The 15,142-nt window shown below is 27.1% G+C and overlaps 1 protein-coding gene across 1 annotated transcript in view; it reads right to left on the bottom strand.

Moving 5' to 3' along the window:
* Positions 1-15,142, bottom strand: part of LOC129973699 (uncharacterized) — a 129,679-nt gene that overhangs the window by 12,943 nt on the left and 101,594 nt on the right. The window contains exons 18-21 of the mRNA XM_056087512.1: positions 10,772-10,926; positions 7,766-7,844; positions 4,531-4,684; positions 2,325-3,402 (exon numbers count right to left, since the gene is read on the bottom strand). Coding sequence (XP_055943487.1) covers positions 2,325-3,402; positions 4,531-4,684; positions 7,766-7,844; positions 10,772-10,926 — 1,466 coding nt within the window. The remainder of the gene's footprint in view (positions 1-2,324; positions 3,403-4,530; positions 4,685-7,765; positions 7,845-10,771; positions 10,927-15,142) is intronic.

Genomic DNA, 15,142 nt, shown 5'->3' with positions numbered 1-15,142 from the left:
AAAATAATCCAAAAAATCAAATTAGAAAAAAACGTACGCTATATCATATTAATACTGCTATGCTCAAAGAAAAAGTGTATGGAAAATTATCTATAAAATTTGAGATAAAATTTCTGAACTTTCTATGACTTGAAAAATGGTTTGTCCTAAAATGAAATGATACATTCTCCCATATACCAAAACCCAAATAATGATAATATTGGAGAATACATTTTTTTTTTTAAATTTAGGATTAATCATTTTTCAAATGAAGGAGAGTTTATAATTTTAATCAGCAATATCTTCCCCAGTTTTACAGATAAACTCCCTGAAACATTTTCTTGTGTTTTTATTATGGTATAATGTACATTTTTTCTAATTGGACATTTTGGGTGATTTCATTTATTTCTTGAATTATTTTATAACTTTTTACTTCGCCCCTAGGGGCGCTGTAAACTATCTCAATTAAATTAGCTAGTAACTTTATTATTACTATACCTTGCTACCTATACACACATCACACACATACACACACACACACACACACAAACACATTTTATATATAATATTCGATCTCATCTAGATCATCAAATACTTTTGATTTGTTATCAACTAGTTACAAGTTATTATTTAAAAAGCTTTTCTCTTAAACTATGAAACGTATTACAAAATTTTTTAATACACATACAGTTTTACAATTTATTAATATTTTGAAACGAAACGAAATATAATATGAATAACTAATAACGATTTCTTAAATATTTTCTTAGAGAAATTCAGTTATATTTTCTTAAACAAAGATAAATAATTCTTTTAAAATAGTAAAACTTCCAGCATTCAGATAAAAAGAATCTTTTTAAAATATTTTTCATCAAACTATAAACTTTACAGTTTGTCATTTTAATTAATTAACTATTTTGTTTTCCCTCCTATCCAAATTGATGACATTTTCCTTTTTAGGAACAGTGTCCGACTGATTCAACGAAGAATATATAAAATACTTTTAGTTCTTTATGGATTATTTATAATTTTATGTTCTTTTATAGCATCGTTGAATAATATAATTTCAGCTAAGTTTAAGGAAGGGCAATATGTAACATATAACCATTTCAGCATCATGTAAATAATTTTTATTTTGAATTCATGAATGTAAACTATGCATGATTAATTTAATTAGATAAAACGATTCATTAAAATTATGATGTTTGATGGAATTCAAGAATTATTTAATTATCGTTTGCATATTAATTTTTATTTTATTTTTGTAAGAGAATGTAAGTTATAAAGTTATGAAAATGTAAATTAATGATACTGAATGAAATTTTTAAAATTAATTGCCAATGCATTATTTTCACTTTTTTTCTTCTTCTATGTATGTGCATGTTTCGATCCTCAAATAATTTTTTTACATAGGTAAAAATTGATTTGGATATAATTCTGTTTCTATTTAAGAAATAAAATCTTTGCTGTTGTTTTTTTATAGGGTTTTCAACTTCAAATCTTATTTTTTCTGAAAAAGCATTGCATACAAAATATTTGCAACAAAAGCTACCATTGCATACAAAATATTTGTAGCAAAAGCTACCATTGCATACAAAATATTTGTAACAAAAGCTACCATTGCATACAAAATATTTGTAACAAAAGCTACATTTCCATTATTTTTATATTAGCATTATAATGTTTAGACGTTTCATACAATCTATAAATTAAATGATATATCAAGTTAAAAACGTAATACAATAATTCGTTCAAACATGTCCAAGCATACCATTTGACCTAGATCTACCCTATTTTCCATGTAATTACTTCTTGGTTAGGATGTTTACAATAAAGAAGTTTTATCTTATAATAATCAGATTTTTAAATAAAAAAAATTTATTTTATTAGTTTTTTTTTTCAAAAATATTATAAACTATAATAGAATAATAATCTTTTGCCTCTTTAAATTTTTAAAAATTTACTTTTCAGTTTATTTTTTTTATAAATTTTTCTGTAATTTTAATACAATTTTGAATTTTTTTTAATATGTATCATTATTTTTTTTATTACTTCAGTTCATGCGTTTCTATATACGCGTATTGCGACAGCATTAAACAAATTTCGTGTCTTTTCGTTACTTTATTAAAAATAAGAGTGATTTTTTTAAAGAAAAATATTAAAATTAATACACGGATCAATTCTAATACGTTATTATGTTACAATTTTTCAGACTAGAGATTGGAATTTCTTTTAATTTACCCCCTTTTATTTCCTCAACAGATTTAGTTTTCACGAAGCCTTAAAAAAATTAATAAAACGTGAAATTCAAAAATATAAACTATAACTTTAACTTGCATGCTTACCTAATGGATTCACTTGTTTCATTTTCGACTTCCATCCTGATACATCTACACCAGAATCTTCTCCAACCATAATAGCAAGTGACAAAGGCAATTCATCTGGTACTGGTACCATCGTAGATATCACTAACTCTGGAGTGGTCAGGGAAGACGGTGGTACATTATCATTAGGACTAACAGTCGAATGGGACCATTTACCATCGCCGTAACCGCCACTGCCATTTGAAGGCGCATGAGTATTATAAGCGAAATACCGATTAGGAATTGGTCTACGGGGTGGAGTACTGCTGTTAGGAACGGGCCTATTCGTCCACTTGTCCTGGGTTGAAGATCTATGTTCATGTGCCCTTCTTGTGGAACCGTAACCATAACCCCTACCCTGAAATGTATCATTTTTGTCTGTTGGCTTGTTTGTGAAATGGCTGGTATGTTTAGGCGTCGAATAATAGTTTCTGGTATTCTTATTCCCTATTTTTGGTGTGAAAGTTGAAGGTCTTAAAGGATTTGGAGGTCTACTGCTCTGCTGTTGCCTTGCCCTAGAAGAAGGTCTTTCTCTACTAGGAAGAACTGAAAATTCGTCTTCCACCCCATCTGCGGTGTGGTAACGCCATCTGTTGGCATTTTCGTGCACCACCTTTGTCTCATCCATCAAATTTCTCTGACTGGGATTGATCGGGGAGTCATTGACAGTGACGCTCCGATTCATCAGCCCTCTATGACGGTAATTATCCGTGTGGACATTCCGCCAATTATCGTGCACTTTGATTGCATCGGATGCCCCCTTTTTAATAACGGGGGATTCAGTCGAGCTAATCACTCTGAAGGTACCGAACACTTGTGTCACGTTGACCGCCCACGCGGTTCCATTTCGGAAGGGCGGGGTGAATCTGTGAGGTGTGAATTGTGATAGCTTAATATTCGATTCATGGGAGCTGGAGTGGGTCTGGCGTTGCGTGCTGGCTGTTGGGGGGGATGAGGTGTGGTGGTTGATGGATGATGAAGATGATGGACTGTGTGCTGTTGTGTCTGGGATATCTCGTTTTTTCCTACCGAATGATTCCATATTGTTAGAACATCGCACCTGAAAAAAATATAAAGAATATTAGTTGATAATGCTTTGTGAATAAAGTAAGAAAAATTATTTTTGAAAAGAGCAGAGTAGAAATATAATACGTAAAATGGTATCTAGTATAAAATATAATGCTAAAATTGTTATTCGTATAATAAAACGATTCTGATTCAATGGTTGAAAGTAGCCAATCATGAAAATGCATATAATACAATTATATATAAAAGATATTCTATTAACTTAACCAAAATTATCATTTGAATCATAGCTGAAATGTTATCTGATTTTATTAAGACGATATTTCGAAAATTAATCGTATTTGTTAACATACATTTAAAGAATTATAAAAGAGTTATGATTGTATTGATACTAGTTAGTAAATATTATCAATCAGAATATTTTCAATATGCTATATTTCTTTTCATGGAGCAAAATGAGGGAAAAGGTCATTCACTGAATAAATGATATATTGGTTGTGTTTTTAAGAATGAGAACTATTGTCAATTCATTGAAAAAAATTATAGACATTAATTCATATAATGTACAAAGCTCCAAAGAACAAGATATTTCTATATTAACAATAACCTCATAGTATGAAAGAAATTTTTTCAAGTAAATTTAATTTGCAGTAATGATATGAATCTTTGAAACTAAAAAATAAATATTTTATTTTCTAATAATTAATAAGCATTTTCAAGTATAGTTAAAATATGAACGATTCCTTGACTTGATAGGTTTCAGATATACTTTGAACTGTTCGATGGATTTAGTCACAACAAAGCGTAGCAATATTCATATGTATTCGGTGATTATTCCTTTAGAGTTATGATTGAAATGAACTGTTATTTTTCGTCCTTTGTAAGATCTCTCTCTCTCTCTCTCTCACTATATATATATATATATAATTGTTACAGTTTATTTTTTTGCCTTAAAATCATAATAAAATCACCTTTTATTTTGAATTTTTCTTAAAAAACAAGTATATAGGATGATAATTCCGTTAATTTTAAACTTATATGCCTTTGCGTGTCGTGTTATTTCTAAGATAAAAAAGAGTAGAAAAATTAGTAGAATTGATTAGTAGTAGTAGTAGGTAGTGAAATAAAATACAAAACTTGAATAGATTCTTGATTAACTTACGGGTTTGCACTGGTCCTGGCAAAATCGGATTTGGACTTCGAAATTGACCAGACCTGTAGAAGGAAATCGGAAAGCCTTGAAATTGGCGAAAAGGGACTTCCGGTCTCGAGCGTCCAAATTCAAACCAGGGAAAATACTCGGGTCTGTAGGGCACCTATATTATATACAAACAATGTAATAAACAAAAGATTATATTACACTTTTATTTAAAAATAATTATGCGGTTTTTTCCTATGCTTCAAATTTCACGTTAGATTATTGTAGATATTACAATACTAGTACTTCATACTCCAGAAATGATAACTTATGCTAGACGATGCGTTGGCGTTTTTTGTATTTAATAGTGTAAAGAACTCATACTGTTGTAAGGAATGGTAGATTAATATATAAAGTTTCTTGATTTCGATAATGAAAATAACCTACACTGCGATATTGCTATCGAAAATTAATATTTGCTAGTTAATTTTTGAGCGTTCTTGATTTCAATAAGATATTGCAACATTAATTTTTAATTTTTGTATTAAAACATACTAATTACTGATTCTTTTTTATACCTATATTTAAAAAAAATCTGCATTGTTACAAAAAGAGCAGATTAATTTTTATGTTTCTTGAATTCCATAGTTAAAAAAGAATTCTTACATTTTGCAAGAAATTTTAAATTTATTTTTTATGAAAAATCAACTTATATGTTTTTATTTTATTTATTTATTAGATTTTGGGGCATTAAAATGAGTTTTTACATTAACAGCATAATTATGCATATGATTACTTTTTGGAAGGCAAATGATGAATGGTTGTTCTGACAGATAGTATTTTGATCTACAGGATAAAAGAAATTCTTGTTCTGCTTTCACTGGTATATATTTATATACAAAACTTAACTTTCCTTATTGGTATTCGTGTTCACTAAACTGTCTCAAAATCCCCTGTGCAAGTATAAAATTAAAAGAAAACTGTAGCAAATATTTCAAGTTTAAAAAAAATATTGTAACACTTTTGAAAAATCATCAATTCCATAAAATTTTAATAGTTTTATCCTTTATATAAAGAGCACTAGAACTTTCAAGAATCACAGAGTTGCCTTCTAATCTGTGAAATATTATTTTGTGTCGTTCTATTTTTATTCTCAAACATAATTTTGATATTTTGACTTAATAATCAACTCAAAGAATTGAATGTCCTGATTTTGTGATAGAGGTGGAGTATAAAGAATCCAATTGTCCCCAAATCATCTACTTAACGTTAAGAAAGAGAGCTTAGAGAGTTGTATATTAACTGAAATTTGAAGAAAACAAATGGTAATTCATATTACAGCTCAGAGAATTCATTTGAAAAATTAAATGAAAGCATTTACAAAAATTATTCCAGAAAATTAGATTTGCCAACTTTAAAAATATTTTTGGAATTATATTTTTGGATTTGAACCTGAAATTTCGGGGTTTTGAAGTTAAAGTGATTGTATGAAATAAAATGAATTATGGAAGGGTCTAATAAAGAAATTAATTTGTTGTTTTATTTCTGTAAAAAATGGTTTATCTCTAAAGCCTCAATTTTAGGGGATTTTCGGATCACGAGGGGTCAATATTGTTGGTCAAAGTCAGACCCCTCACAGAAAAAAATCTCTGAAAAAATCTCCAGACCCCTTGAAAAAAATCTCTGCCTGCGCTCTCTAAATTCAACTGTATCTTCTTTAGTTTTATACAGAAATAATCTTTAATTTTTGTATTTTGTCTTCAGAAATAAATTTTAATTTTAATTGAAATTTCATAATGCATATATTTTTGATTTTCTTTTTACTCAAGTAGTCATATTAGTGTAGGCAACTGTCTTAAATTTTGAAATTTTGATCAAAATTACTTTAAGAATAAACTAATTACAACAAATAATTGTATTGAAATTTTTTTTAACAAGAAACTCTTTCATATCATGTTCTTATAATCTTTGGTGAATTGTTTTAATTTTCTTATTTTTTTCTAGTAAAAAAAACTGTAATTTTTTTTTACTATCAATCTAATTTAATTTCTGTTAATCTGATGTCTTCTATATCTAATTTTTAGTAAATCATTTAGTTTTATTAAATTAAAAATCTGTTAGTCAACAAATATCATTCTATTTCTCAAAAATATTCAATGCAATTATCTGTTGTAAATAGTTAAAACTCGATCAGTTTTTTTTTAAGGAAAATTAGATAAAAGTTTCAAAATTTAAGACAGCTGCCTACATTAAAATGGCAATTTAGAAAATATAATTTGTTTGGTGCATTTTTGTAAATGCTTTCAATTAATTTTCAGGTAACTTTCTTGAGCGATAATATGAATTACCTTTTGTTTTCTAAGTTTTCTATGTTTAATATTTCTAAATGTAATATTTGGAGGAAAATTGTTTCGCTTACATTTCCATCCTGATAATGATTATATTATGATTATAGGTATTCATTTCACAGATATATTGTTAAAGGTAACAATGCATTTTGACTATATTAGATTTTGCTTTTTAAATATAATTTTGAATTTGAACAGAACTTTTCTTAGAATTTAACTGGAGTTCAAGAAACATCGCAATCGCTTAATTTGTTGTTAAGAACGTAAACATAGCACCACAAGTTAAGGAAACATTGCTAAATTTGTAATTCAATTTTCCAAAAGAATATTAATGTAAATGTGAAATAATTAATATATATTTTCGAGATGTCTTTTTCTTCATAGTTCATGAAAATATATTTGAACCTTTTTTTAGATTTTTCATGATATTTGATAGTAGCTTAGATGCAAATATGTACATACTTAATAAATGCAAATATGTACATTTTATAGGTACATAATAAATGCAAATATGTGCATTTAAATAACATTTTTATTTTTTAAGCAGTATCTAGTATATTGCTAATAATATTAAATGGAGTTTATTCCATGTTTCATAACTATATTTAATTAAGTGCCAAAATACAATTTGAATTTAAAATACATTTATAATATATTAAATTAAATCTATTTCATTATAAATTATTCTAAAATTGCAGCACATAAATAATTTGAAAGATCCCCGCTTAAATATAGAATAATTATGAAAGAAATTCTAGGGATTAGCTGCAGAAATTTTACGCCAAATTGATAAATCTTTTTTTTTTTAATTTTAACTTAACAGTGATTTTTTCTACTAAATTTTCAAAAATACATAAATAATTTCATTTTTTTATTTTTATATATACTCTTATTTATATGCTTTTTCTTACCCAGTGCTGTCTATCAGGAATAAGGATTCCCCGTTCTTGCTTCGTGCATACAGATTTCGTGCAAATATGGCCAGATTGCCTGTACAAAAAAAAGAAGAAAAAACAGTTGTATTTCACATAAAACAGTCACTTTCAAATTTATGAATTTAAGTCTAAAATTAGTTATGGATTGAATTCCGCAGTTAAGGTGTATGTACACACTTGAAACTTCGAAAATCGTTCAAAATATCGAATATTTTTTTATTCTTAATAATGTTGTCTAATCCTTTAGCTTTCAAACGATACCAAGACGTTATCAATATTCGAAATATTTCTCGAGTTATAATTATTTTTCTTGGGGAGCTTTCATTAAAAACTCTAGTTACGGTGTTTTTAAAACTCATTTTATGAAGAATGTTATTTTTCCACTATGTTCCTTCATTCAAACAATCATAACTCAACAAGAAATGAACCAAATACAATTATTTATATATCAAAATAATCTGTAAGAAATAGCGGATGTTTTGTGCCTCAATCAAAGTTATATTTGTAGAAATAAATTTTTTATAGCTATTTGAAAGTTAAAATGACAGGAAAAATCTCGTTTTTTCTATTCATCGTTCATGAAAAAATTGTTTAAAAAAAAACTATACATTTTTATAACTTGATTGAGACAGACAACATGAAGATTAATATTAGGCATCATTTCCAATTAGAATTATGTGTCTGTGCAAATTAGAATTTAAGATATTATGTTTCAAAAAATAGACTAATTAGCTCATTAAATATTAATTAATTAATGAATAATTAGTGTAATATGGTTTTTTCTCACTGAAATGAGTTTAAACATATATTAATGACCTACTATGAAAAAACTGGACTTTTAAAGTTAAAATTTTAAAAAAAAATCTTCAAGTGTGTACGTACACCTTAATAATTACCAGTAGTGATATTAAATTACTATCTTTTTTATTTTGATCTCAAATTTTTATATCTTTAATATTCTGTGGCAATGTTTTTATGTATTCGGTTATCATGTTCTATAATATAAAAAATTAAAACGTGATATATATAGGCAAGAAATAATGCACAAGCAAAACATAAGGAATAAAAATAAATGTATAATTACAAAAAAATGTAACAGCAAAAAAAAAAAAAAAAAAATGAAAATCGAACCTAAGAGAAGTAAAAAAGAAAAAAGTCTTAAAAAGGGGAGGAGAAAACACACTTGAAGCGAATGCTCAAAATACTGCAGTTCAACGAATGCTGTAATTATAATAAGTTACAAATATATATTAAATGCGGAAATAGAATGATTAAATTTGTAATTTTTAATTTTATTTATTTCGTATAGCATTTTATCTCATATTTTTGTCGCTTTTCCATCTCTATAGCATTGGTAGATTATAGCATTTAGGATGAAGGGAGTCTCATTTCACTTCAGTGTTCGACACTGTTTGCATAAAAGCGATCAGCATTGATTTCATCCCCTGGTGAACAAATTAAGGCGCCGTTTACAATATTCACATTCTCTTTATGTAAATATATAAATAAATGAATTAATTTTAAACTGTTACGATTAATAGCAATTTAAAGAAAAAAATTTAAGTACTCGAAAAACGCAATTTTTTTTTTCATAAAGCAGCGATTGTGTTATTTTCATCATTAGCCAGCTTATTGGAAACAATTTTTTAAAAAAGGAAATCATTATAAATAAAATTTTACTAATATAAACTTCGATCATGTGATTAATCTCAAATTTTTAAAGGTAAGAATTAAACTATGATGCATCACTACAAGCGCAGTCACTACAGTAAATATATATTGTATCAATTTTTTAAGGAAATATATATTTCCTTTAAAACCCGAAAATATATTAACTTATTTTGAAGAGTACATGTCTACTTTGATTCTTTGCAAAATAAATGTAATCATTTGGTAGAAGTGAAATTACAAGATACATAAAAAAATAATTAGCTTTAATTCATCATGTTTTTATCTTTACTTTTCTTACAGAGTAGGCATTTTTTATTTGAACTTTTAAGCCGAAGCGCTTACCCTTTTGCCGCTTATGTTGCTTTCTTTGCAAGCAAATTTCGATCAAAGATCACACTTTTAGGAGTTTTTGCATTTCTTTCAAAAGCTATTATTTAGTTTATCCTCAATAAAACATATCCATTCCTTCATAAAAAAATACTTTAATGCCAATATTAATATTAATTCTTATAGCCACCACTTCACAACGAATATTTCATATCTCTTAATTTGTTATCCCTTAATATTAAATTCAACAGCCATTCTTTCATAAAAATTACTTCACACTTGTTCACTTGACATCACTTAATAATAATTCTAATTGTTAACAACATATAGGCGGGCAATTCTTAGAAAATTTGATAATGTTTCTCAAGAAACTCTCAAATTAGTTCTCATATTAAGTAACCCTCAATTATTAAATAAGTAAATGAAAAATATTGTATTCTAAAGAATATTTCAAGAAATCATAGTTATTTTATAAAATGACAAACATTATAGGGAAAAGACACCCTTGAATTTAATAGAAAATAGATTGTAATAATTATTTAGTATAAGAGCCTGTTTTAAAATAGCATATTTATATTCCTTCTAAACATTAATATACCTTTTAATTGTGTAATGAAATTAATTTAAGGAAAAAATAAAGTAAAATAAAGCAATTTCCTAATTGCGATCAAAAAAATAATGGAAATTTGAAATGCCACAATCGAATTTATCAAATATATTATGATTCAATAAATGAAATGCATAGATAGAATGACATATTTCAAACTTATATAATTCAGATTGTCAAAGACGATTGTATAACATTCTCTAATTTTGTTTAATTCAATGTCAGCTTCAAGGACATTCTGTCTGTGGTAATCTCCTGTGAAGCTTGCTTTGAATAATTATATCATCTTTTCAAGGCCACTACTTTCTGAGCCAAAACAGCATTTAATATGAAAAAAAGGAAAGAAATGTGTTAAAATTAAGGACATATATCATTACTGGCTGGTTCCCTGAGCTCTATTCTCAACATGAGTTCGTCGCCAAGCCCCACCACGCCGGCGTCGCGTCCGGTTCTGTCCAGAACTCTCATGACCAAGTTGGGGGGAGGTGCAGTGTTGGTGACAATGGCGGTGACAGGCAGTTGGAACCTTGTCCTAGAGAACCGGAGATGACAAACAATTAGTGTTCTTGAAATATTTATTATACTAAAATTTTGAAGAAAGTATCAAGTAAACAAAGACTTTTTTTTTTTTCATATTTTTCAGAATTTAAAACTGTAAGATGTCAGGAAAATTGAAATTATATATGTAAATCTTTTTTTTAAAAAAAAAAAAATTAAAATAAGTTAAAGATTATCAGAAAAGTACAATTCGGTAAAAAGTGTTTTTATTTAATCTGCATTTCGTGGTCATTTCAACCATGGTAAGAAAATATCTTATGCCATTTTCAGCATGTTAATAATAAATTCTGAGACTAATGTTAAACTAGATTCAATGGAAGAGTAAAGTCTGAAATATGTAAGAGCGGTTTTTTTTTTTTTGTTAAATTAATCTTATTTTAACTAATATTATTCAATATTTTTTGGTTAGATGGGGGAAATAATATAAAGCATCTTAAATACCTGTCAATTATTTGTACATGAATAGAATTTCAAAAAGCAAGACGAGAAACTTTCTGGAAACTGCATAACAGATATAATTCTTGCTTTTAGAATGTTTGAAAAATCGTCAGTTATGAACCTCAAATACAACTATGTCTTCACATTTATGCATTTATATGTAATAGACTTGTGACAGGTAATATTAACTTATCTTAAGTTACCCCAAAATAAGAAACTTGCAATAAATGCAAGCTTATAGCTATTGCCAAAAGCAAAGCGAAATATCAACTCTTCAATGTACAAAAAGAGGTTTAAAATTTAAATTCGAGTTCTCTTGTGATATCATACCTATATAAAACTGAAGCAGTTTAATCACAGAAAAATGTGCAATCAGCAGAAAAAGAATTTCTCGAGTATTAAAAACAGTTCTTTCAAAAGCTACACTGAATACTGTCATATTCATATTTTATTGTGATGCAATTTTAACTCTGTCGAGAGTCAAATATTTGCAGAATTTTTGTCGACCAAACCAGAATGAATTTATAAATTGGTATTGCACACTAAATAAAAGCATTAATCAAAAGAAATAAAATGTTTCGAATTAACATTTAGCTATCCTTAGATAAAATATCTTATCAATTTCAAATTAAATAATGAAATTTTCTATAATTGCTAAATGCATCGCAAGTGGTAATAAATGCTAAAGATATTCATAAGACATCTAAAATGAAACTCAGTGAATAATCACTTTCCTTATTGAACAAGATATATGAAAAACTCATTCCGCAGAATGCTTTGATCGGATAATTTCCAAGAAAAATTATTATATATCTCTAAAAATAGCTCTCATATATATTTTATCACAATAAAAAAAAATCTTTAAATGTTTGCATTAGTGTCTATAAATTTTAATTATTGCTTTCACAATTTAATTGTATTTTAATCCCTTATAAAAATGTACGATAAGAAATACTTTAGAGTATAAAAACAATGAATAAATTAATTAACAGAAAAATAAAATTATTACTATTATTTCAACCTAGAATAGGTCATCTTAGCGAGCTAATACACTCCCAATTTATCAATTTAATTGATCTTTCTAATGGATAAATTTAAAAAAAATCTTTTTAATATGCAAATTTCAAAAGCATTTCTCTAGAGAAATTTTTTTAATTAATTTTAAAGAGAAAAGATGGAAGGAAAGAGTATTCTTTGTGTGCTTTTTTTTATTTCCAAATTATTGAAACAATGAGGTAAAATGTTTGTAACAATAGCATTTGACTGTAAATGGGAAAAAAACATTTTAAATTGCTGTTTCTCCGGTTCTTTAGAACTCAGTTGGGAAAACTTTGATGTGTAAATGGAAATTCAATTTTTTAAAGCTGAATATCATAATACTTTAATGAATAAAGGTAGTTGTAATCGTTTGCATATTTTCTTTCGGAATTTTATTTGTATCTTAATTGCTTTTGTCGTAAAATCTCCTGTGTTAATATGACCTATAGTTTTAAAAATCAATATATTTACTCTGAATTTTATAAAATGTTGTAAATATTACACTGGAAGATTTAGTAAATAGATAAAATGGCCATTTTTTGCAAGCTCCGATCGACCATAAAAAAAACAAGCAAAGAGAATAAAATTAATTTATTAGCGAAATTTATTGCCATTATATTTTCTTTTCGACATAATCGCCGTAAATATTTAGGCATCTGCCATAAAATTGAACAAGATTTATTTTCGGCTTTTCGAAAAAAGTAGCTGCTAGGTACTTGAGATTGACTCTGATATTCCTTTAAAGTTTTGCAAGTTTTGGATTTCAAGCCAGCTCTATAATTTAGTCTATCTATTGCAGCAGATGACTTTGTTCATCTAATTTATCATATGGTTCGAAATAAATTAAGAATAATGGAAACCCAGGCATTGCGCTGGGCCACCAGGATTCTAAGATAAAGACAATGGAGGGTGTATCTAGGCATTTCTACTCCATATTCTTCTTTTAAAAAACTCTAAGAACTTCCAGATAAATTATAAACTTCAAGGAAGCATTATGGTCAGTCTCTCATTAATAGTTGCAATATTTGCATTTAGGGAATAAGAAACCTGGTCTATAGATATGGCAAAATGCCTGTAACTTCATGGACTATTATATAGAAAAGAAACTATGTTTGTACATTATTATTGGTAATAAATTATTTTTGTATTTCATTTTTGTCTTTTTAATGGCCTATCAGAGTTTGAAAAAAATTAATATGTTACAATTAGTACAGTTGCACACATATTGCCATAAAATCTAAATGTACACAGCGACACAGTTAAAAATCAACATCACTTTGCATAGTTTTGATCGCAACTGTTTTTAAATTGCTTTGCAGAAAATACTTAAAAATTACATTGCATCAAATCAATTATTAGAATTGATTTATTTTGCAATTTTTGAAGAACATTCAATCATTTATAATAAACTTTACACTCTTATTAAAGAAATGGCACTTGTTCTGCATGTATAATTAAATTCAGTTACTTCTTATTGATTACAAACATGCAAAATTTAGTAAATTTTAGTGATTTTAGAATAGAAAAAATTTCTGAGAAATTAACCTTATTTCTTATATTTTTAAGAAGAAAAGGAAAATTCAGTTTTCAATTAGTTGGTTATTTCATCATATTTAGAATAAACTTATTTATTTTTATTAGTTTTATTCAAAAGATCCATATTTATTAAATTAATAAATGAAGTTTAACTTATTAAAATTATTGCATTACAATAAATTGTTTGAAATAAAAGTTTTCATTTTTTTTAAATATTTAATCTTAAATTTTTAATTCGTTTTTTTCGTGTGTTTAGAAGACAAAAACGAACTTTACCCAAATTCACAACCAGGTGGCACCACTCAAATGGAATGAAAATTCAATTAAATTAATAGATTAGCTATCAGTTATATCTGAGGAATTAAAATAGTGCATTCTCATGGAGAGTATACAAGTGCATAGAATTTCCAAACCCTTTAATGAAGTTCGAGCAAAATCAATTATATAAAACTCAATCTTTACAAATATAAAACAAGCCAAGTTAAAATAAAGATGAGCAAAAGCCATTATTTAATCTTACAATTTTCAGAATGACATTTTGACATTTTTAAATGTTCGTCCAAATATTTCCAAAAAACCTCGATATAGAAATAGTTCTACCGAAACTAAGTAATAACGGATATATTATGAGGCATATTAAATGGAAATATATATTAATTTTCTACATAGGAGTAAAAAAAAGGGGGGCAATAGAAGCTGCTTTTAATTTGAAGGAATTTTCAGAATGATCCTAAGATGGAATACATTCCAGCAAAAAGACGATTAAAGGAGTCAAATTATTGAATATCATAAGCACATATATGCAATCAGATATCAGCTTCGGGGTAGGAGGTTTCCTAGTTCGAAGCCCGAATTCATTAAATAGTCCATCGTGCATGTGGTACTGCTGCGTATGGTGCTGTAAATCTGATATCTGGGGCGTCCTTCCCTTAGTGCGGTGTAGAAGTTTATAGAGAGAGTTGATGCCAGCTTAGGAGTCGTTTTCGCAGTTTCAACGTGTTTCAGAACTATGAGGTTCGTCTCAAAATAGTCCTTGTCTTTCTTCAAAATCGGCTATTAATATAATTGAACTAAATTGTTGGGTAATATATTGCATATTAATCAATTTGAAATAGATAATTATGCACATGTAGATTCAATTTACGTTAATGAGGGTCAAAATTCTTAAACTGGAATTT

Source organism: Argiope bruennichi, chromosome 1 (genome assembly GCF_947563725.1).
Source record: "Argiope bruennichi chromosome 1, qqArgBrue1.1, whole genome shotgun sequence".
NCBI classification, from domain to species: domain Eukaryota; kingdom Metazoa; phylum Arthropoda; class Arachnida; order Araneae; family Araneidae; genus Argiope; species Argiope bruennichi.
This window is presented reverse-complemented; position numbering and strand designations above follow the sequence as displayed.